We start from the raw sequence: 24,127 nt of genomic DNA, 5'->3' as shown, positions 1-24,127 counted from the left end.
CCTAAATAACACTATTTTTGATTGGGGATACATTGCTTTTAGAACCCTATTAGAAAATAGTACGCATTCAAAAATATTGTAAATCACATCCAACTAATTCAAAAAATTATCCATTTTTTGAAAAAAAAAACCTTATAAATTATTTGCAAAAGCCTAAGTGACTGATTTTCTATTTCTAGCAATTAAAATAGGTATTCTTAATTTATTTAAGCCCTTCCCAATTTAATGTGAATTTACTAGTCCCAATATAATCACATTTAATAACTGACATCCAACCTATTCCAAAAATTCTCAAAATTTTAAGAAATCTTACAAATAACTTATACACATGTTTTTTTAATATTTTTCGGGTCATTTAAATATATATAATTTATTTCAGTAATTTAAAAAATATGCTTTTATTTTAAATTTACCTAGTTCACTTATTTGAATATAATCATAAAATATTTTGTGAGGTTTTAAAAGATACCAAAAAGTTTTTGAAGACCTGAGTCACACTGTTTTTTTATGAAGTTTCAAAGATACCAAAAGGTTTTTGAAGACTTAAGTTAAATTTTGAGAAAGCCTCGCAAATAACTTATAAAGGACTAAATGACTTTTTTTTTTTCGAGTTATTAAAATAATTATCTTATAACCCTTTTAAAAATATGAAACAATACTATTTTAATTTACCCAATTTAAGGTAAATTTGCCACGATTGTGGTCCAAAAACCACTTAAATATAATTATAGAAATTCTTTTGACGTTTTAAAAATATTAAACTTTTTAAGATCCGAATTTTACTTTCTTTGAACGAGATTACACTATTTTTGATCTTATTTAATAAATCCTATAACCCTATTTAAAAATAATATAATCTGATGTTTATTTTTATTCGAGAATATCAATTTTTTTATGAAAAATTAAATTAACAATTAGAATGCCTATTTTCGATTGAGTCCGCTCTTAAAATGTTGAAATCTTTTTTTATATTTCTAATAAATTTAAGATGAAATTAAAAGGCTACAATACTAATTATAACTATATATATATATATATATCCATAAATATGGAAAATTACCTTACAAAACATTGTTATGCATAGATCATGGCCGAGAGAACTACTAAGTCTCCATCTCTATGGGCACTAATTGAACGGTTGTCCACATCCATCCTGACACGTGCCCGCTGCAACGAGCCGAGCGGGTTCAGTCTCCGACTTCATCCGTGGCACGTGTCGTCCCCAAAAGATCTCACCATTAACAACACGGGGCCACACTTTCGTACACCCGGTCGCGTGGTGATTGGTGCTAGGCCATGGGCCCAGATGTGCTCGAAGTGGAGCCGCATGGTTTCTGTTCAGGTAGGCGAAGCGGGTGGACAAAGTGGTGCTCTAGGTGAGAAAAAAAGGTGTATAAAACGTTAACCGACCCGTACCGTGTCCCACCTACAAAGCGTACCAGGAGGGGTAGAGAGGGGATATGGTGGGTCCCAGAGAGCCTCCATACATTGTTCGCCAGTCGGGTCACCTACCCCGCTCACCTACTCGGAAGACGGGTTCGGAAGCGCGGGTAGTCGACCAAATCGCTTCCGTTAAAATCCGAGTGCCGATACCTTCCCCTCCTCTCTCTCTCTCTCGCTCGCTCGCTCGCTCTCTTCCTCGTTGGGATTTCCTCTTCCATAGGGCGTGGGAGTAGTTACAGTAGCGGAAAGAGAGAAGGGGTTCCTTTGTGCTCTATTGAGGGGAAGTTCTTTGGTGATGGAGGCCTCGAAGCTACTGATAGCTTCGATCGCGATCTCCCTCGTGTTTGTCGGGGTTTGGGCGGACGCGGGGGCCGAAGAGGAGGCGGTCGTCGTCGAACCAGATGTCTCAGATTCGGTGCTCAAGTTGGAATTGGAGCAGCTTAGGTCCAAGATCTCCGCCCTAGGTCAGCGTGAATTCCAATTTGATCTCGGCCTTAAGCTAGGTTTTGATTTGATCCGTAGATTTCTAGGTTTTGGAAAATATAAACGGATGTTTTGCTTCCATTCTTTTGCTGATTGGAGGTCAAAATTTACCTTTAATTCCCTCCTGCCGTGTTTTTTTTATCGATCATGAAGAATTTATTTACTATCAATGCCATGTCTTTTTTTCTTTCATATATTTGTATTTTTTAAACTTTGTTCAAAATGCAATTTTGGAAAACATGATTCAGAATGCCGTAGAGTTTATTATAGCATCTGATAATATTTCCTGCTTGTTTCCACTGTAGAATCTAGTATTTTGGATAAAACACGTGAATTGAAGAGCAAAGATGAGAACATTGCGCATTTGGAAAAGATCATCGAAGAGAAGTCAGTCAGCATTTTATCATTGCAGAGCGAGATAGAATCAGTCCAGGTTAGCCGATACTCACACTGCATTTCAGTTATTCTGATTGTGCCGATCTTAAGGTTTCCAATTACTATTGTTTGTCTAGAGGAAAGGAGCTGTAGATGCTGAGGAGCTTCTTAAAAGGGCCAATCTTGAAGCTGGTGAACTTGGGAAGCTGGTCTGACACTACAAATTCTTCTGTCTGTATAATGTTTGGAAGGATTTGTATGATTGTAAAATACATCCTTTTGCAGGTAGAGAAACTAAAAAATGAGATTGAGTTACAGAATAGGAGAAGGCATGCTTTGGATGCTCGGGCTAGTGAAGCTGAAAAGAAAGTGCAAGAACTTAATTTGAAATTGGAAAATGTAAGTCTGGATCGCTGTATAGAATCTGTTGGTTTAATATATGTTCAGTGTTGTCTTATGCTTATAATATTGGGTTTTGTGTCATGAAGACAACATCTCTATGTGTAGGGGTAAAGCTGGTTGCATTGACCCTTTCTAGCCCCCACATTAATGGAGCCTTGTGTACTGGGTTCTTTTGCTTGTCCATATCAACCATTGTCAAGTTGCAAGATTTTGTTTTCATTTCTTTCATGTCTAACTACCAGATTTTACAGTAAAATTTAGTTATTTCTTACAATGAGAGTTGTTAACATTAAGGGTTTTGATAATGCACTATTTGCACTTGGTGAGACGACTAGGGGCAATTTCTTCATCTAGTTGAATATGCTCTATTCTATGTTTCCAAGATGGTTGATATTTATATTTGTACATTTATTAGAATAGGAATCAAGGTTTAAATCTTGGTTCTTTGTGGATACTAGAAGGTAGCTGGACTGATGTGGTTCTAGTATAGACCTATGCACCGACACTGTTTGGGCGAGAGAGAGAGAGAGAGAGAGAGAGGGGAGGAGGAGAAGTAGAAGAGCAGGAGTCGTAGGAGGAGGTGAACATGCAAGCCGAGGTGTATTAGTAGGAGGAGATAAGGACACGAGGTTGAGGAGTAGGTAGCAATGCAGTAGGGTGAAGGTGGCGACAACAACGGTGACATGGTTGGGACGAGGAGGAGGAGGTGATAGTGACAGAGGGAGTTGAAGAGAGTGACAAAGGGACTTGAAGAGAGAGAATGTGGCCGAGGGAATAAAAAAAGCAATATTATTAATACAGTTGTTGAAGATAAAAAAGTATGGGTATCAGCCTGTTATCGAATTATATGATGCTATTAACCACCTGGCTAGCCTCATTAGGTGAGTTTACTATACGGTACATCCCACACCAGATCGAACCGGATGAAATCATCCCGTGAGAATCCTGGTTGGTTTTTAGACTGGTAAATACTAGCATATACTTGGGAAATATTTGATAATTTGAAGGGAATAGTTTAAGTAATTAAGTTCCAATGGCTAGGAGGTGCCAACCACTCCCTATAATTTTCTTTGCCATGCTCTACTAGGCAGCATGGCCAATAGCAACAATAATAATCAGTAGAATGAGAAAGAGAAAAATGGAAATATCTTTTTTTCAAATAGATGCTCCTTTTTTCATCTTTCATCCCGATCTCCTATCCGATGGAAATGCCTCTATTGCTTTCCTTCTATCATATCCCTTTCGCTATCTTGTCACGAACCTAGTTGGTTTTCCCTAAATCGTGTGGTACCCTTGTGTGTCCGCCCACAAACGGTCATCCTCATCGAAACGTCTTATGATCCCTTAAGGACTTGCAAAAGAGAAGACGGGTTAGAGAAAGCACTTGATAGACAATGCAAATTACAAACATAGACTTCACAAGCTTTGAACGGTCGTGCAACAAAGGGTTCAAAGTCGTCTACCGCGGCCATAAGTCTCCACAAGTGCCCACATGACACTGCTGTGGAATAACACAGCGAACCTGCCTTAGACACTACCCTAAAGGTCCATCCAACCATGTGCCACCCGGGTAGCTCCTGGGTGTTGTGATAGCTGATACTCTACACCGCTCTATGAAGCTAGAAAACCCCTAAAATGGCAGCTTGGATGGTTTATTTCTGGGCAACCTTAGACACTATCCTAAAGGCCCATCTAATCATGTGCCACCTGAGTAGTTCTTGGGTGCTATGTTGGTTGACACTTCGCATCACTCCGCGGAGCTAGAAAACCCCCAAAATGGTGGTCTAGATGGTCTATTTCTAGGCAGTTTTGCCTTTACATGATGATTACACACAACCTGTGTTTATAAAAGCTAACCAAAATGGGTCTGTCAAGTCTACTCCAAACCCTCTACATGTTATGCAAAGCATAAACAAAATTGGAAGATACAGACATACACAAACATTACATCAAACACCCTGTGTATAGATTTGTTCGTAACATTCTCCCCCATCTATTCCTTCGACGTCTTCGTTGAAGCCTTTGCGGATGCTCCACCTTTGTTGAATCATCAATCTTTTGCTCTAGTTGCAATGTGCCTCTTGGCTCTTAGTTGCTCTCAGCCACTGTTGTTAAATAGTCGAACTTTGATTTGCCAATGCTGCTTCAACTCTCTAGTGACTCTAACTCCAGTGTGGGGTCGATTGAGTTGTGTCGATCTTTGCTAGTTCCTACGGATCCCTTGGATAAAGGAAAAGACTTTTCTTGTTGTGCGCTTATCTCTTAAATGTCCTGCGTCGCTTGAATTGGTTGGATGTCTGTTGGGGCTTTAATGAGCATTGCTTCGCAGACTTTGAAGTTTTTTAGGTCTTTCTTATACAAAATTTGCCTAACGATTTCTCTTTTACTTAGTTGTTGCAACTAAGTAGGTTCACATCATTTCCGCTTTCGATTGACATTCTGTTAAGAAATGAAGTGAACATTCTACTCTCGGTCGAATCGATCACCATTGTTGATGATTTGATAAGTCTTCCACTAAGTTTTTTCGAAGGGTCTTTAAACATGTGCAGAACTCATCTGCTAGATAAATAAGAGAATTGGGTTACTCAGTTTTAACTATTCTCTTAAGAGTTGAGAAGACAAAGGTTACTTGACTTCGCTTGCCTCATCGAGGGTTGTACTTCATGCATCATGCTGATTACTAGCCTTCGTCTACTCTTTGCTCATAATTCTGAAGCACTTGAAGTGTTTGCACTCTTTGTGTTGAGTGAGCTACTGTAATTCGCCTCCTCATTGCCATTGAACTTTTGGAATGCAAGAGGTTTTGCCCGATAAGTGCAATTTTTTTACCCCGACTTAACGTAAGTCTTTGATAGTTTTGGTCGCCTCTAGGATTGTATCGTCTTCTCCATCATTACTACCGCCTATCTCGAGTAGAAAGGGTACAACATTGCTTATCGCCTATTCCGTTCCTTGGTCGACCACTTCTATATCGACCCGAAGTCCCCCACTTTCGGTTATTTTAATGAAAAGCCCGTTGACATTGGCCTTACGAAGTTTCCTGACCTCTATCTTTCGGCCTTATCTTGGTTTATGGAGTTTGTCTCTGCATTCTCCAACTCCTCTGCCCCGTTGCACGATCATATTCTCTCCCTTTATGAGAATAAGGGATGGATGACTTCGCAGAAGTCCCGCTTTTGCGGTACCATGACATTGCCATGCTTATGACCCTACTATCTGTTGCCTCACATTTGTATCATTTTCTTCGTGATAAGTAGATTCGTCTCTACGACACTGTGACACTCCTCCAAGTCCACCTCTATCTTAACTGTCGCTTGGTTTTGGGTAGCTAAGGCTCTTTGGACTCGTAGTCGCTTCCTCGTCCCTTGTGATCACCTGCTTCAATACCTTTATGTTCACTAACCAATTTCCATTGGTCGATAGAAAGACAGACTGCAACTCTTATGCATGACCTCTGCCATCATGTTGTAGGGCTCGTATCGATTCTATTTTCCTTTGTGTCTGTGGTAGCAACGCTCGCTCATTTGGCCTTGTCATCTAACTTGCCAGGCTCCCTCGTGTGAATATGAGCTATGGAGCAATCTAACTCTCCAGTCGCTCCAATTATACCTCTGTATGATCAAGTCCCGTCTATGAGACTTATTGGTACTTACACACGAAATTCCCCTCGGTGGTACACAACCCCCATACAGATGATCAAGACTTTTATCCAATGCAAAATTCGATACGCGTACGAAAGATCCGCTTTGGTAGTACCATGATGTTCATTCCTTAAATCCGTAACCCTTATTGTCGTCGTGTTATTCACCGAAGTGAGGCTCTCAATAGCTCTCGATCATGCCTCTGTATGATTAAGACCCCCACAAGACTTCTCCCGTGTGTGTTGCATTGCCTCGAACCGTTCCACCACAATCCATTACATTATGCTGGCTCCTAATAACATCTTCATTACATTTTGAACTTTGTGGGATGAACTTGGATTGTGATCTCTCATTGTATGGCCTTTGCCAGCACATTGCAAGACCTTGTCACACCTCCGATTGTATTCGTTCATTTGGCAATTGACCTTCGTCCACCCTTTCTCGGGCCAGACACGGACGAAGCACAGCTTTAGGACAGTCCATCGCTTAGCAGCTTTCAAAGTTCATCAACCTTGTTGAAATTGATGTGTCATTGTTTAGATCCTGGGCCCTTGCCCTAGCACAATCTTCGTTGTGCTTAGCTTTTTTTGTGTCTAGTCGAATGGTGGCACAACGACATATTCTTGCTACTAGCGGCATATTCTTCAAGAGTAATCGCCTCTGTGTCCTCTTGCCTCATGTCAAGCCCATATGATCCCAACTTTGCCTTCGTAAGTTGAGTCACCTTAGTCCCTCTATCAATTGCTTCTCTGAGATAAGGTACATGTGCCTCGAAGCTCTCTTCGACTTTGGCACAATGCAAGATGAGTCTGTTCCATCAGAACGAAGCACTTATGGAACGACATGATCTCACTCTTGCCTTTGCAAGAGTTTATATCCTTAACCTCTATCCAAGAAAAGCTTCGCGCCTTTGCTCTAATTTTCGTCTTATATGTCGACTCCCTTCATACGGCTTGAGCACTTCACCAAGTTCCATCTAAATTGCTTCGCTCTTCGATTTGCTTTGAGTTGATGGTAGCTCTTGTGCCCACCATACCATGGGTTAGCTATTCGTTGAGTTCAATCTCCACATTGACTTTAAGTGTGTCTTCACTTGGTGTTGCCTAGGGTCGCTCCCCCACTTTATCTTACAATGTGTCCGCCAACGGACCCCGTCATGCTAGATCATATGATGACTCCTCGTCGTTCGCTCGGTCCATTGAGCTTTATGGAGTTGTTATTTTGATGTACCCCTCCTCAATATGTGCAGTCCGTTGCACATAATTCTCCCTTTGGAGAAGGAGACTTATCCCTCCTGGATATCTGTTTCGTTAGAGCAACCTTTCTCTTCACATCTTTTCCTCTGGAAGTTTCGGAGATCACCATTCTCTTGTATTACTCTGCTTTGCTAAACAAACTGTGCATTGTTCCGCCATCACGAACGCACTTGCTAGATTGTGGCTCTTCACCAATACAACCCTGTTGTGCCCCTTAAGGCCTAGCAATATGGTAAACTTACTGCACACTTCAGTCTATTGTGAACGTATCCTTCCCATGCTGAAGAAAATGTTTAAATGTTTAATGGTGATGAGTTTCGGTCATATTGGAATGGCCACAGACGGTCCATCATCCACATACAAGCCCTTGCATGAGTACCGAATTCTTCGATGTAGCAATTCCCCTCACCTTTGTGAGTTTTGCATAACTCTTTCAGTCGTCGAGCAACTCCTCCCTCCTTGCACAGTCTTATCCTTTGCCAACGCCCCATTGCTTTGAGCACTGTCAAGTTTGTTAGCCGAGTCATAGCTCGAACTCAGTTATCCCAACTTTTGTGCGCTACACGTTCTTCTCAGCTCGCTTGTCCTTGTGGTGCCTCTCGTGTGAAGGGTTGGTCATTCCTCTAAATGCCAATCTTGGATGCTTGCTCTTCTAAGCGACTCCTTTCCTTACGTCTCTTTGCCCGTTTCCCTTAAACGGTCGTACGTGTTGGGTGCCCTCCACGTAGCGCCGCTAGGTCCCCCACATTTGCAAGCTAAGTGTTTCTAAGTGTGTTTGTCCTACTCTGATATCATCTGTTATAGACTTAGCTGGTTTTGCTTAAGTCGTGCGGCACCCTTGTGTGTTCCTCCGCAAAGGGTCACTCCCTGAAACATTTTTTATGGTCCCTTAAGGACCTACAAAAGAGAAGACGGATTAGAGTAACTGTTTGACTTGGGATCTCAAAAGTAGACATTTCAAAAAATACATGATAGGCAATGCAAATTATAAACATAGATTTCACAAGTTCTGAATGGTCGCATGACAAAGGGTCTAAGGTGGTTCATCGTGGCCAAAAGTCCTCATAAGTGCCCACATAACATTACTACGGAGCAAGGCAGTGAACCAGTTCTAGGCACGACCGTAAAGGCCTATCCAGCCATGTGCCACCTGGGTTGCTCCTAGGTGTTATTTTGGTTGACACTCCTTACAACTCTGCGGAGCTAGAAAACCCGCAAAATGACTATCTGGATGGTTTGTTTTGGGTAGTTTTGCCTCTGTGCGATGATTGCATATAACTTGTATTTACAAGACTAAAATCATCACAAAAGCCAACCAAAATGGGCTTGTCAAGTCTACTACAAGCCTTCTACATGCTGTGCAAAGCATGAACAAAACCGAAAGACATGGACATATACAAATATTACATCAAACACCTTGTGTGCCGATTTGTCCGGGACAATCCGCACCCTAGTAATTTGCCTCCCTTCAAATCCTAAAGACCAAAAGAATAAGGTTCTGAAATACTGGCCCCAAAACCTAATGGGCCATCGTTTTAGGTTAAAGGACCAAACTAGTCCTCCAACTTGAAGTCATGGGACGAGTTTAATCCCTTATAATTCCTAAGCTAGAGAAGGCCTGACAAGATAACTTAAGCTTGCTAAAACACCTGAAACAATCCTGCTACTGTTAGTGAGGCTGTGGCCCCCTTTGTGAATCTCAGCAACAGGCCTGCATTGAAAGTTCTATTCAAAATTTGCATCACCACTAAGTTATACCAAGTAAAACCACATCAATGATTACATTTATCATGAGCTGTCTTTTTATTTGAATATGACAATTACAATTTCATATGGTGTGTAGAGTAAGGACCTTGTTAATTAGACGACAACTAATCATGTGTTGGGTCATATGTTATTTTGTGTATTGCTTTTTAAAACAAAATCTATTATTTGAGACAATTAATTGTGTTGATACTTGATAGTTGACCCTTATGCTTATTTATTTAATTCATCCACCGTTAAGAGGGGCAAGAATGCTCGAGTTCTAGGGAGTTTTGGACAAGATAGCAAATATGAGTTTCTATCATTGGATTTCTAAAAGTAATTGTCTCTACAATCTTGTCAAGATTCAGATTTGTGAAATATAATCTGCAACTCTTTTAGACCGATATGTTTAGGACAATGGTCTGTTTATAAAAGGATAAATTTTCTAGCTAAGTTAACATAGGGGACCAATAGCTGTGGAGAAGACATGTTGATAGGTTGATAATTTGTGGATGTACTAGGAAGGTTCAGTCATTACCTTCAGAATCCATCTCTAAGTCAAAGTAAGGTCAGATTAACAGATTTATGTCTAGGGTGAAGGAATTTGGTCTTCATTTTATCATATTGGCTTTGTTTTTTGATGGATCCACTTACTTTTATGTTGGGCTTTTAGGGAGTAAGATATTTGTATTTCAGTTTGCATATAGGTTACATCATCTGAGTGAAACACTTGTATTTTAGTTTCCATTAACTACTTTATGTAGGATGATAGTGAGATCAGAAGATGGCCATTTTCTTCATCAGGTTCTGAGGCCGTAGAATTATATCTGACCATCCTGATTATACGTCTCAGTAAATGACATAATATGTGACTGCTAGTTTCTAAGTGTAGAATACATTGTTGACCCCCCTTATTTTTTTGGGATCCTATTGGATATCTGGTGGAATGTGGTTTTGATGCCTCATATGTATTTCCTACAAAGTTATGTACATTTTAAAGTGTAAACATAAAATTTTTACCCTTTCCTTACCTCCTGTTGTGTTAAAATAATTTCAAGTTCTCTGAACTTCCTATTGATATCATTATTTTTGAACCAAGTAATTTTATTGTCAATTGTTAGATTGTGTATCATATACTGTGACTACTATCTATGATGGGGTTCCTTTGATACAGAATTGTTTGTTGCTATTATTTAAATGCATCAACTTATTATTAGCTTTCAGAAGATTGACATAAAGCAGCCACATAGAGTGTGCTTCATGTTTTTGTGTTTCCATATTTTTAAAACAAAAAATGTTACTCTGATATCCTCTATACATACTGAAAATTTTGACCTGGAGACACATGGTATCTTGTTTACCACAAATTATTATGGTCAATTTTGTAATTTTTTCCTTTATTCTTTGAAGCTTGAAAAAACAAATGATGAGCAAAGGCATAGAATTCAGAAAACTGAACGTGCTCTTAAAGTGGCAGAGGTATGTGTTACCAACCATTATCATCACATAAAAGTTTTACATGCTGACACTTAAAATTTTGTTGGACCCTCTAGGAAGAGCTTATGAGGGCACAGCTAGAAGCAACTGCGAAGTCAAAGGAGTTGTCACAGGTAAGAATCTTAGTAAATAGTTGAAGTAGTTTATTTAGACCCTTCGATTCTCTTATAGCTTTTACTTCTTAACTTAGATTTAGAGGAAATCTTTTATGCCAGTTTTTTCAACATATTTTTATCCATATGATATTCCTGGATCCTCCAAACTACACAAGTAATAAGCTGAGCAACAAGTGTCAACCTGATAATTTTACAGAACCATTTGTCGTTCATATCTTGTTCCCATTTCCTACATCAAATGTTTTTGAAGTGTCTGTCATACAGAGAAACAAAACATACAAATCAATCACTAATTTTTACAGGCATTGCTCTTCCCTGGACCATAAATTTACGTTTGTACAGACTAGAGTTCGTTTGCTTGGGTAGGGATTGTAGTTGCTTGATATCTGTCTAGGCTGGTTGGCATATTAATGATACTACTTTTTTTTTCCCTTTAGGATGTATTTGTTTAGTTTTTGGTTAAAAGGTTATTAAGCAAGTGCTTCATTCTTGAAGTTGAAGAAGGCTGTTATATTTTTTTTCTTAAAAAGTTCTTGAACATTGTGATATTTTCTGTGATTCTGATATTTGGTGTTGAAGGTAGCAAGTTCAATGCTTTTTTTGATAGACAAGATATCTTCACATGATCTAGTTTCTTTTGGTGAACATAATTATGCTTGAGAGGGTTGTTTTGCTAGTGACTTATTAGAAAGTTGAAAGTTCTGTAATTGGTCCTTTTCTAGTTCTCAGAAGAGATGAGGTTTCCAACGAGACTTGAATGTACCCTAATCTTAATCATATTAGATTGCCATCTATAATCTGACAGCTTTTATGTTTTTTTTTTTCTACTATTTTTTATAAATTTTTGGTAATACTGCTCCCATGCTCTTCATGTTACCCATGAGGCCATGACACTATTGTTCCAAACACGTCACCTCCTTTTGCCTTGCAATGGAATCATAAGTTGATTGGGCTGTCTGAATATGCTTGGTGATAGGGAGTAAAAAGTCTGAAAGGGACACAGCTTGAGTTGTTTAGTCCTCTTGACGAGGAAGGGTTGTTAAATACTTTCTGAACTTAGGAAAGGCTCCCTAGCAGAAACTCTTGTCCCACTGAGACAGAGATGTGCATGGTCCAGGCAGGTTCCTTTTCATGAAACCGCCTGTTGCATGAGCTGCTGGTCTGATGTTACAGCATCTTAACAACCTATTTCAACTAGGGCTTTTAATTTCGAATGATACCGCTCGTATCGGGAGGTATGTACCGGTCTGCCTGCAGAACGCCTGCTACCGGGCGATAATGTCGATTGGGGTTGTTTCTGCCCCGTTACCACTAACTTCTCCTAATCCGCATGGGGAGAAGAAATCTCGGAGATGTCACCGAGGCTTCGCAGGGAGAAGAAACTTCCCACGAAGAAACCTTGGCGACGTCGCCCCTTTTTTTTAATTTTTTGAACTTTATTATATATATATATATATATATATATATATATATCGAGCGGTATGTCAGAATGTACCGCTCGATATACTCGTACCGTACCATACCAAGCTGAACTTTATACTCTGGTACGATATGAAATTACGAACCTTGGTTCCAACTATATCAATACTTATTATTATTCTCATCATTGACCTTTTATTTGTTAGATAAAACAATGAAATACAGAAAAGTGGATCTCATAACTTTATGGAATTGGTACATTTGGACATGAGGTTGATGACTACAGAGATTGCATATCTACAAATAGTTATTCAGAATAAGTTTACAACTGGGTAATCTATGGAGCTTAATATTGTTGTGTAACAGCTTGTTTTTGCTACTGTACTTGTGCACAACCAATGGTTGTGCCATAGTGCCATTTAAATAAGTTGGTCAGGTTTTTTTATCTATTTATTTGAATTTTGACTTAGGCTTTGGTGTCAAGAACCTGATCTGTTGACTTATTTGTATGTAACCTAGTAGCATATCATGGTGGTTCTATTTTTTTGTGCAAGCATTGCATGCGACGGTGCACTACCATGCAAGTACATGATCTGCTTGTGTGTCATTGACACGAGTCAAGCATGCAATTCCTAAATCCTTGTAAGCTCTGTATTCATATTGTCTAATGTAGTAGTTGAATCACATCCATTATGGTTTCCTTTCAGGCTCACGGAGCTTGGTTACCACCTTGGCTTGCTGCTCATATCAGTCATTATCAGGTATGTATCATGCATGAACAGTTAGAAGCTGATATGCATATTTAGATTTTTCACTACAACCTTAATGTTTCACTTTTCAGGAACTTTCAGCAACTTACTGGAAGGAGCATGCAAAACCTGCATTAGATGTTATCCTTGAGAAGGTGCTCATTTGTGACTTCTTGTTTTGTTTCTAAGTTAACTTCATGAATATGTGGCACATATTTGTTTACTTATAAGTTTAATGTTGCATGACTGAGCGTTTTATGTCTAAAAAATTGTCTCAGGCTTCTGAGAAATTAGTTCAGGCACAGAAATGGGTGGAGCCCCAGTTGGAAATAGCCAAAACTGTAAGTAGTTAACATATATTGTCAGAAATTGAGGGTTATTTTAGTCATTTTATCTACATGTTTTAGGATCAAAATGTCTGGCTTTCAGGTAAATTAGGAAGTCTTATGAATTCAATACTTTGATGTTCAACTTTATGTTAAAAAAAAAAAAGATGTTTGAGTTTTAGATAAATTTTAAAAATAGTTTATAATTGATGTGGGATTATTGATTTCTTGGTAAACTTCTTTCCCTGAAGAAATGGGTTCCTGCTATTAAAGAGCGATGGGTGATTCTTGTGACCAATGCTGAGCCCTATGTGCAAATTGTATATACTAAAACAGTAGAAGTTTATCACACATCTAAGGGTACCATAGCCACATATGTTATCGAGGTGCTGGAACTGGCAGATCCCTACTTCCAGGTACTTACTGATTGAATTTTATTAAATAGGGATAATTGAGGTCCTTCTGCAGTTCTTCTTAATATATTCGATTTTTTTTTATGATTAGTCACTAATGTCACCAATATTTCCATGTCGGATACTAGGTAATGAAGAAATTTTCCAAACCGTATATTAATCAAGTTGCTACTATCACCAAACCGCATGTTGAGCAGATGCAAGTCTATTTGAAACCCTATACAAAGCGGGTAGTTCTTGCTTATGGAAAGTTTCTTAAATCAGCAACAACTTATCACCGTCAGGTACATTTTGACTGCCCTTCCTCACTTAAAACTTTTGGGTTTCATCTGTAAGGTAGTCTTATTAACTTAGCATATTTGACAGTCTTGACATTCTGAAAAAAGAGACAAAGAACTGAATTTGTAGTTCAGTTAACATGCATGTTTTTGTATGGACAATGTTGGTGCCCAGTAACTTTGAATTAAATATAGCTGTCTAAGCAAAATAAACCAATCGTACAGTTCTCTTTTTTGAATAAACAAGCAACTTCCTTAAAATAGCTATAGATCTGGCAATGTGAAAAGCAAGGTCAGTTGGTGGAAAATTGTTTAATGGATCTGAATTAGGAATCATATAAGTTTTTGTTTTGCTTTCTGATAGTGGTGTTTTTTTTTCTAGTGATTGTGATGATTGACATCACCACTATGTAATTTTCACATTATTGATTCAAATCACTTTCTTTCTTTTTTAACTACTTTCTCAATGTTTCTTTTAGTGCGAATTTGTCTATCACGTTCCATCTCTTATTGCAGTCCGGATCACTTTTTCCTTCTTACAAGGCAGTATTCTTTGTGTGAAATATTAATTATGTATTACCTGGGTTGAAGCATTAAGTTTAAATTATGTGATAAAGCCTTTTTATACACTAAATGATCCTATCAAGAGATGTGACATTTACAGATGTTTGATCAATATAAGTTATAATTTTGATGATTTGTAGATCTAAAAGGTGAATTGCTAAAATAAAGAGAGGAAGAAAATAATCAGAGAAGTCACTGGGCATATATTGCTATATTAAGCTTGAGTAGACATCCTCGTTGAAACCCATCTTTCTTCATAAAGAGAATATCTCCAGTAATAGAGACACCACTAAATCACCACAGCTGTCTATTTTGTAGTATTGATAGATTAAAAAAGGAGGAAATGCATAACTTCATGGAGCTTATGTTGATCATAAGTCTTTTCATTATGCTTTTATTCCTTAAGGCATGTGCTTGTAGAAAATCAAAGCATCATCATCCAGTTTCCTATTAGGATCTGGAAATCATCAAATTGCATATAAAACCTTTGAGCATCCAAGAGAACTCGACTATAGTTTAGTCATTCTTTTGACTCAAACTTTAAAACTTAGGGATTCTGCACACAGATATTCATGAATGGAAACAACGTGTGTTATATTTAAAAAATCACAATTAAAACAAAGAACTAACTGCAGATTCCATTGGGACTTTGTGTGAATAACAAATGTTACTCTTCAGAATAGTAATGGAATTAAGTTGACAATATCAGAAAGGGAAAGAAAAACATCAATCATTTGTTAAAATCCAAGACATGACATAATCAAGTAATATGACTCTAGGGAAGACTCTATTCCAGCATCTAATAAAGAAAGTACAACTGTAGTTGGTTGTCATGTTCGCTTGTATACAAGCATGTTTACCATTCAATTCAATTAATGGTATTTTTCTTTCAACTTTCCTCTCAAGCATATATGGACAGTTTTTATTGGCTTTTGCAAAAATATATTTGCCTCATATGACAAAACTAATGCAACAAAATTACAAAATTTAGTAGACATAACATTTTTGTTATCAGCGTCCAACTTTGAAGCCTAAGAAGCACAAACCCACTGCCTGATCACTTGATCAGAATTCAGTGTTGGTTTCAGGGGCACATGAGTGCTTTAATCTGTGGAAGATGTTGTAGGCTTGATATTTTGTTATTTTCATTTTTGATACTTTTTCCCTGCAGTTTTCCTTGTTAGGCCAATAGAAAAATTCAATCATTTAAAGATAACTTATTAAATATTTGTAATACCCTGATAAATCCTACATTGAAGGTAGGCATGATTAAGATTGACTTGTAAGGGTCTAATGGGAGTGCTATTATCAATCTCAGCTTAAACGTTTTGGCAAATGACTTAGATTCAATGAAGTTGACAGGTCAGTTATCCTATCAGGTCGTATCATGACATTTGATATCAGAGACTACCTAGTATTGGGGCATGGTGAGGGGGCTTGAGTAGGAAAGGGCTATTCATGGATGGAGTCAGATGACTTATCATGACATTGAGCCACTACTGAGCTACCCTTCACATGTACCTTGCTAAGGTTTAATCCGTGCCATGTTGGACTTTGAAGAGGATATCAAGCCCTTAAGTGGAGGAGTTTATAACATCCCGATTAATTCCACATCGGAAGTAGGCAAGACTAAAATTGATTTATAAGCATCTGATGGGGTGTACTACAATCAACTTTAACTTAAGTATTTTGATCAATGGTTTCAGCTAAACGAAGTTGACAGGCCAATTATCCCATCAAGCCTGGTCGTGATATTAAATATCCCATGCAATTTTTTTATTACTAAAAAAGATAAAGTCATGGCAGGGATGTCTTCAGGAATGAATTCTCTAAAGCACTATCGTTCAAGCTCGAGAGGCAAAAGTAATCAATCCAAATTTTCAGCTCGTACCTTTGACCACTCTTTAGCACTGTGTATGGTTTGGGAACACATCAATAATGATTGTGTTCCTGTGCTTCTTCATAGTTTAGGTTTTTGCTTATCCAAATCACTGATATTGGGTTGGATAAAGTTAATAAAATATGCATAAGTGCTTATATCAGTGTATATTTCTTTCTTTTCCACACCACTGTCATAGTAATCAATTTGATAATTTTATTGAACCTTATTGTAGGTCCAAGCTGGCATCCGGGAACATTTAAAGCGTTATGAATTGACAAAAGTTATTGCAACTAAAGAGCTGGTGTGGTTCATGGTATATCACAACCTTTATGTTAGCAGATATTTGAATTTGTTGTGATCAAAATATTATTGGCTAGCAATATAATAACCTTGATTCGGATTTGCAGGCTTCTGCTCTGTTGGCTTTACCTATTTTCCTTGTATACAGACTCTTATTAAATACATTCTGGTCAGTTGGGTTCGTTTGCTTCCTTATGCAAGCCAGTACTTCTATCTCATCCTTTTTCTTGTTTGATGGATATTTTTTTGTCTGATTTTATCTACTTTTTGATAATTAGCTCTAAGAAGACAATAAAGTCAACACGAAATGGCGATTCAAACCACACACACCGCAAGCCTAAGCATAGGCATGCTGACAAGTAGAGCATGATGATATTTTTCAAGGTTGTGCTTCTTAAGTTCAGGGTAAATTCCCTCATTTCTTCATGTGCTTTTGTGTCCCATGTTAACCTTGGTAATTGTAAATTATTGATTTCTTCTTATTTTTCGTTTTCATCAAATATATATTATATTACTGATTTTTCAAGGAGTAACTATAAACAAACTTATCAGTTGATCTTAGTTCTCTATGGAATGACAATTTTTATGTGTTGATAGGTAGGCTTTTCATTTTAAAAGTCTATATTTCAGTAAGGTCTGTTATGTTCCACATATTCCTACAGATTACAAAATAAATTAGCAGCATATTGCTGAATCTTTAGCAAATAATCCAAACTGGAACAATTTATGCTCGGTTAGTTTGTGCATAACTTTTAACTTCAGAACAATGCGGCTGGTTTGGAGTCAGGAAGCATGAAAGGAGAATCTAAAGGTTTGCAAAACAGATGTATCTTTCAGTACGAGACTGTCATGTATAGGTGAATTGAGAGACCATAAATGAAACAGGATAAGTTGATGACAAATTAATGAAGTTGCAATTATGGCAATAATTGGATGCTTATGGTTCTCAGCTTGTAACATCAGCATAACTTCTCTTGGTTACCATTTTTTTTGCCATGACCGGTTGTCATTGAATCCATAATTTAGTTATGTGTGTTGCTTTTATTCAGGACTGCTAGCAATTTTTGTAGCATCAATTAATGCAGAATATTTTTTTTCTATGGAGATCTAGTGACTTCTATGTCTAAGTCTACCGTATTTTATCAGGAAAGAGACACCAGAAGATTGGATTCTTATATTGAGACAGAAATTGTAGGATATACTGTTACTATCTGAAGCACGTAATGGTCGATTATGCTGTTTATCCCAGGTCATGTATTTGATCTTATCTGCTGCTTAATCTCCAGTCCATCACAATTTCATAATTGGCATTGTCAAGAATTTGGTGTAACTGCAGCTGGTGTGTAACCGTTTTCTTGAAGAAGCAGAGCTTGGTGTTAGCTTAGGATTTGGTCTGGGGGAGAAACTAGGTGCATTCAGTTTAATTTATAGATTAACATTTGGAAGCTCATTAGCTTCGGTGTTTGTTTTTGGATATATTATCCATTGATTACAGAGATTTAGTTATATAAATGGAATTATGTGCATGTTCAGTATGATGAGATCAATAAAAGAAATTTAAAAATCTTTGGATATGCACTTCGAGTAGGAATTCTAGTCGGAAGGTTGGCATCACAAGTTTTTTGCATAGGTCCCAGTGTGATATGGTTCAAGTCCTTGTTTGTATTTTAGATGACGTTGAATTCTTTCTTGAAGTCAATCTAATGTTGTAATTTTAAGTGGCTACTGCCTACTGGAGTATTCTGTGTAAGTAACTTTTTTCTTGGTATACTGTTTTTTAAATGGGTATCCTGTAAGAGATTGTATTCTGCAATCTATTTCTGATGTAGAAACTATAGATTGAACTTCTCGAAGTCATGCTTGGTACTTACTGAAAAGAAAAATTGATCAAACAAGCAATAATTTGACAGTTCAACATTTTTCTTCAATTGTAATCACTTTCCTTTTCTGTTTTCTTCTGCACAAGTGATGGAAATAACCAACTCCTAATTTAATCTGGAAGTCTAAGACAATCCATCATTTTACTGTGTACTTGTCACTTGATGTTTAGTATGACATTTTTTTTTGCAATTTTATCCTTGTTTCTTGTTAGGTTGAGTTGATTCTTGTGTATAACATATTTCGTGAGTGTATTTTTTCTATTGACACTTATCCCATATTTGTGCAGTTCTTAAATAGAATTATGATATTTAGTTCGTTATCATAAATAAATTTTCACGAAGCTGCAAAAAAGTTGCCATTCTACCTGAGTTAACAGTTACTTTGTTTCTATGCAGATGACTGCCGAACTCGGAATTGGCAGTGTACCATACATTCTACTTTGATGTCCAGGGCAAATTTGTTTGGGGGTTTCCAAAAAAGGAAAAAGAATTATACTTAGATATTGCAGAATTCTGCAGTAAAGAGTGGCAGTCTGCATGATGTTTTGAGTTGTTTCACCTGTTATTTATTGCTTTAACATAAATTCCTGTTCTTTGAACTCTGTGACCATCCTCCCTGTTAAAAATTACAGTTGTTATGTTGGATTGCTTTGTCATGATTGGTTGTTGATGGGTCTCTTGTCAATGTTCTTGTTGAAGTTTAGGAGGAAATATAGTGCATGAATGATTTAATCCCGATTGATGCAATAATATTTGGTAGTCCTTGCAGGTAATCTGCATCAAGCCAATCTTTCCCTTGGGGAGCACTTATCATCCAGGCAGTGTCTTATCCTGCAAATATTTTGATGTGGGTGTCAACAGAAGGTATCTAATGTCCTCTAGACATATATGATGAAACCCTAATTTTTAGCATCACTTCTCTTCATGCCTCTGAATTTTGGATCCATTACCATTATTTGATCAGCCAATCCACCATTTATGATTCTAATAAAAATGCTGAGTGTTTTCTAGCTTCCAAAAGAAACTCTGTTTGGTGCCTACTTTAAAACTTCTTCTACTTCTTGGTGTAATACAGGTTTAATTTGATTATTTGCTATAATTTCATTGTGATTGGATTAAAACATAGATACCTAATACACCAGTCTTCCACCAAAATGGAAACTTACTAGATAGATATCTATAGTAAACCATCCAAAAATGGACCCTCAGCTTTCAGCCTTGTGTGTATTTCTCTTTTTGGATTTGATTTTCTATGTTTTTTCAGGAAAAAGAAAATAATATTAGAGTGTTTTTATGGGAAAAAAAAATACAAAGCTGCTAAGTCACTATTTAGAAGTTCTCTCTCTCTCTCTGCATTCATTTAGTCACCTTAAATATATTTAAATGAGGATACCATTTGTTTTTGGATTCTGTTTTCAACCATTGTGTGTCATTGTCTCATTGCAGTAGTAAAATATCGTGACAGATTCTCCCCTTAAAATCAACAAGGAAGACACTGAAAACTGCAGGCTACCAACTTTGGACTATACTACCCTTCTTGGTTGGTGGAAGGAAGTCCGTCCCTCGTAAGATTCCTAGATTTTAGATGCTTAAAGGATGCTTTACACGTTCTTTGCCTTGTGTTGTATACATCTTGTCCGGAAGCTATTACAAGGAGTACAAAGAAGCCTTTAAATAAGAGTAGATCCAAAGAGAAGAAGGACCTCTTTTGGAGAATCACACAATTAACATAGAAATTACAAGAAAGATGTGACAAACAAGTGATTGATGCAAGTAATAAGAAAATAACATTCTTTTTCTTTTCTATGCAGTAATTGTTTCTATAGTACAGAAGTGTTGAATGATACATAACAGATAAAATTAATACACGACAACAATCTAATAAATGAACATCGGATATGATTTAACCCACTGCGTTCTTAGTAGATTCTGATAGAGACTGTACAATATTATGAAGAAGAATTTGCCCAAGCAAAAACATAACAAAAATTGAAAATATATATATATTTCAGCTAAGACTGTACAATATTATTCTGTCACCACTTGTTTTCTAGATGGCATAACTTGAGACAGAAGCTGAGGTGCTAAGCTGGAAGAGGAATCAGTTAGCAGCTTGTAGATTCTTATGCTATCTACACTATTCGCATCGACTAAAAGTCAGTCGATTTTAACAGAAGATGAACATGCTAGGCTGGATTTAAACTAAGATTGAACAACAGTTCCAACATCTAAGCTTGCAGCTGACACATCTGCCATAGCCAGCTTGTATTTAATTAGAAGTTTCTGATATCTTGCAGATGATGCAATTACTAAAATAAAGATTTGACATACCATCATCCCTTTGTGTTGGAGACAGTTATTCTGATGAGGAGAAAGTAAGAAACAAATCGATCCTCTGCACAAAATCTTATTCCGGTACACTCTCTTCCCCACATTCATTTTGGACTTCTCATTTAGTGACACCCTAGAAGCATGTCAAAGCTTCAAGATCAAACCAACACCTTTGCCAATTCGTCGGAAACTATGGTTGCTCCATGGAAAGGTTTCGCTGGTTCTCCTCCTCTAATTCTTGCTGGAGAAGAGATGAGGAACTCCTGACAAACTAGCCCTGCAACGGCACCAATTGGAGCAGAAAGCCAAACATCTTTCAGAATTATATCATGAGATCCAATAAAATTCACGGAAACAACCACAGGTAGATAAGGAACCAGGAAGAGAGAAATCCTCACCGGTCGGCATTCACCTTGTGCCGTCAGCACCAGTGGTGTCTGGAAAAAGATTGATGTCCTCCAACCTGACCTGCAAAACCCACGCCTTTGTGTCAATGAGGACGCAATCATCAAATAACCAGGATAAAAATTAGCAATCACAAATCACATTAAGAAAGAACAAATTAACGCAATTCTATAGAGAAACGGTCAGGTGTTCTTGCTCCATTGCTCATTCACCCTTCTCTTCAGATAGGATATACCTCTGTACTAGTTCCAGAGTAACGAAAATGTAAATACTTGCAGTTAGAATGATCCTAAATTTTAGTTCATAGCCTCGAGCTACAAGTAGGAGATTTTGATTATGCAGTCTCTGTAGATCTTATGAAGATGGAGATCGGATGCCTACAGGAGCAGCTGTTGATGAATCCGGTGACTCAGGATGGTCGGAGAATATGGAGCTGCGGTCTGACCATGCCTTGATGACCTCCTCATGGTTCAGCTTGAGCCCCAAACCAGCCTTCGATTCTTCCTGTGACAAGATGGAAATTGTGCCTGCAGTGTTCTTTTTCTTCTTCATCTTCTTCTTCTTCTTCTCCAATGCCGGTATTGTCGCGGCAGGCTTAAGATTTGGAAAAATGTCTTGCACCGGAACCGCCGGAAACCTCCACCAGTCACCTTCATCCTTGTCCCTCGACGCGCGTCGCAGGATGCTCCCGTTCCTGAGCCCAAGCTCCAGCTCGAGCTCGGAGCCGCCACACGTTGTGTGTCCTGTGAGGCTCCCAAGCAGGAAATTGACAGGGGAGTTACAGTCGCTCGATACCTCGTTGTTGCTGTCCTCTGTGGGGGTGTTCATGCTGAGGTTGCCCATGATGCTGTCGATGCCCTCTTCTACCTCCTCATCGAGAATGGACTCCGCATCGAAGTAGTCGTGCAAGGGATCAGGAGAATTAGGCTTCTGGGATACACTGCTCATTTGGCTCGTGCACTCCTCCACCGGATTCTTGTGCTTGAGCTCGAGGCGGATGGCGGCCGGCTTCTCCGACTGAGGCTTGTGGATTAGGACTGCCGCGTCTACGAGGACCGGGAAAGGTGGAAGAAGCTCGGAGAATTCCGGGAAGGAGTCGAAAGGTCTCGTGTTCTTGGATAGCTTTTTGAGTTCCTTGGCGGAGAAGACGCTGGGGTAGATGGTGGAGAGGAGCGCGGCGGCCTCGTTGTAGGCCTGGTTGGGCCGCTTCCGGGGAGTTCTCGCCTTCTTGATGGAGATCGCGAGCGGCAAATTGCTCGATTCGGAGAGGGTGGAAGAAGGCGACGAAGAGTGCAAGGAGCGGCCCGACGACGAAGACGACGGCTTCACGATGTCGAGGTCGAAGCCGTAGGTCCGGCCGCCGCCGCCGCTCAAACACGCCGACATGGAAGGAGACGCAATTGTGAGTGGTATGATTGAAACCAATCACAATACTCTGCTAAAACCCTAACCCTCCATGGCAGTCTCCTATAAATTCCTCCTCTCAGAACATGCAGACTTAGAGTAGCAATATTTCGACTTGTGCCAACAACACTAAATCCCACAGCGGAAGGCGAATCGGATGGGTTGACCCGAATCCAGAAGCAGGAAAAGAAAGGAAATCTAATGGGTCCAGATCGGATTCCGTGCAAAAGCCATGGCTAGATTTGCCGCAGCAAGATCCAATCTTTTGGAAGAAGGAAGAACCAACAACCAGAGGAGAGGATTAACTAAGCTTGGAGTAGAACGAGGTGGAACAGTCCGAAATCCCTAGTTTCGATTCAAAACTTAAAACTTTGCTCCATCGCTCGTCCCAAAATCCATTAAATGGAAGCAAAAGCCGATCGACAAGTGAAAAATGCCTCATGTCTCCGAGCAACTCGACGTCCGAGACGACTACTCCTTCAGCGAACCGAACATCGGAAGCTAATGCTTACCAGAAACGCAGGAACCTGCTCGAAGGTGACGGATCCACCAGTGTAGCATTAAAATAAGAAAGAAAAAGGAGATTTGGACAGCGCAGAGACGTCGGCAATCACGACGCAGAAACAGCAGCTGGAGAACAGAGGACCGGCGACAGTTTGTGCAAGAATCGAGAGGGGTGGACGGCGCGCAGAGGTGCTCCACAAAGAGGGCAAGAGGGGAAGCGACAACCCCCTCTATCATGAGTCGACCTGCGAGAGTGGTGGACGGCGCGCAGAGTTGCTCCACACAGAGGGCAATAGGGGAAGCGACAACCCCCTCTATCATGAGTCAACCTGCCCTGTTCTATTGGACCCCTGTAAGCCTCTCTCTCCCTCTCTCTGTCTCTCTGTTGCGGTCGTCGGTGAATTGAACGCCTGTGGAATTACCTCAACAGTGTGCCGTCTCTTATGCCCTGTGACAGAATGGTTTGACGTCACAGTCATTGCTCCATAAATAATGTGCACTTGAAATGTTCGACAATTTGCCACAACAACACGTGTTTTTGGCTTTGCCTCGTTATGCACCGCAGTAATAAAAACTCGATAGATAACAGAGCAACATCAGCTATTCTATGTTGATCTCATGCTAAATCTTATAATATCAGAATAAATTTAGTATTTAATTTGGTATGGATGAGACTAATATAATTTGACTCTTAAAGAGTTATGATTGAGAGA

General features: G+C 38.8%; 2 protein-coding genes across 5 annotated transcripts; one reads left to right on the top strand and one right to left on the bottom strand.

Annotated features, from left to right (window-relative positions):
• Positions 1 to 1,529: 1,529 nt before the first annotated feature.
• Positions 1,530 to 19,426, top strand: LOC135594724 (uncharacterized). Of its 4 annotated transcripts, none has more exons than XR_010480214.1 (16): positions 1,594 to 1,907; positions 2,232 to 2,359; positions 2,439 to 2,510; positions 2,587 to 2,700; positions 10,757 to 10,825; positions 10,900 to 10,956; positions 13,086 to 13,139; positions 13,220 to 13,282; positions 13,406 to 13,468; positions 13,705 to 13,869; positions 13,995 to 14,150; positions 16,823 to 16,903; positions 16,998 to 17,059; positions 17,169 to 17,274; positions 18,037 to 18,139; positions 19,167 to 19,302. XR_010480214.1 is itself a non-coding variant. In XM_065085197.1 (15 exons), exons 1-14 carry the CDS (start codon positions 1,739 to 1,741, stop codon positions 17,251 to 17,253), a joined length of 1,338 nt encoding a protein of 445 aa, XP_064941269.1. In that variant the 5' UTR covers positions 1,530 to 1,738; the 3' UTR covers positions 17,254 to 17,295; positions 19,167 to 19,426. The 4 variants fall into 4 exon arrangements, 2 of the variants coding, with proteins under 2 accessions (XP_064941269.1, XP_064941270.1); XR_010480213.1 differs by having other exon boundaries at positions 17,169 to 17,295; XM_065085197.1 differs by lacking the exon at positions 18,037 to 18,139 and having other exon boundaries at positions 1,530 to 1,907; positions 17,169 to 17,295; positions 19,167 to 19,426.
• A 1,324-nt stretch (positions 19,427 to 20,750) lies between these two features.
• LOC135594723 (protein CHLOROPLAST IMPORT APPARATUS 2-like) lies at positions 20,751 to 23,835 on the bottom strand. The gene is made up of 3 exons (XM_065085195.1): positions 21,888 to 23,835; positions 21,500 to 21,569; positions 20,751 to 21,378 (listed from the first exon to the last, which is right to left on the bottom strand). The coding sequence occupies exons 1-2, from the start codon at positions 22,890 to 22,892 to the stop codon at positions 21,510 to 21,512; spliced, it is 1,065 nt and encodes a 354-aa protein (XP_064941267.1). The 5' UTR covers positions 22,893 to 23,835; the 3' UTR covers positions 20,751 to 21,378; positions 21,500 to 21,509.
• Between the last annotated feature and the right edge of the window lie 292 nt (positions 23,836 to 24,127).

This window comes from Musa acuminata, chromosome BXJ1-10 (genome assembly GCF_036884655.1).
Source record: "Musa acuminata AAA Group cultivar baxijiao chromosome BXJ1-10, Cavendish_Baxijiao_AAA, whole genome shotgun sequence".
Lineage (NCBI taxonomy): Eukaryota > Viridiplantae > Streptophyta > Magnoliopsida > Zingiberales > Musaceae > Musa > Musa acuminata.
The sequence above is the reverse complement of the archived record's forward strand: the minus strand, read 5'-3'. Positions and strand labels throughout refer to the sequence as shown.

What these genes read in the sequence shown, in the direction of transcription:
- LOC135594724 (XM_065085197.1), top strand. Translation starts at nt 1,739, where the DNA reads ATGGAGGCCTCGAAGCTACTGATAGCTTCGATCGCGATCTCCCTCGTG. An exon ending in AGTCAAAGGAGTTGTCACAG is followed by an intron (nt 10,957 to 13,085) that starts GTAAGAATCTTA and finishes GTTTCCTTTCAG; the next exon opens with GCTCACGGAGCTTGGTTACC. An exon ending in CTCATATCAGTCATTATCAG is followed by an intron (nt 13,140 to 13,219) that starts GTATGTATCATG and finishes TTCACTTTTCAG; the next exon opens with GAACTTTCAGCAACTTACTG.
- LOC135594723 (XM_065085195.1), bottom strand. Translation starts at nt 22,892, where the DNA reads ATGTCGGCGTGTTTGAGCGGCGGCGGCGGCCGGACCTACGGCTTCGAC. An exon ending in ATTCATCAACAGCTGCTCCT is followed by an intron (nt 21,570 to 21,887) that starts GTAGGCATCCGA and finishes TGGGTTTTGCAG; the next exon opens with GTCAGGTTGGAGGACATCAA.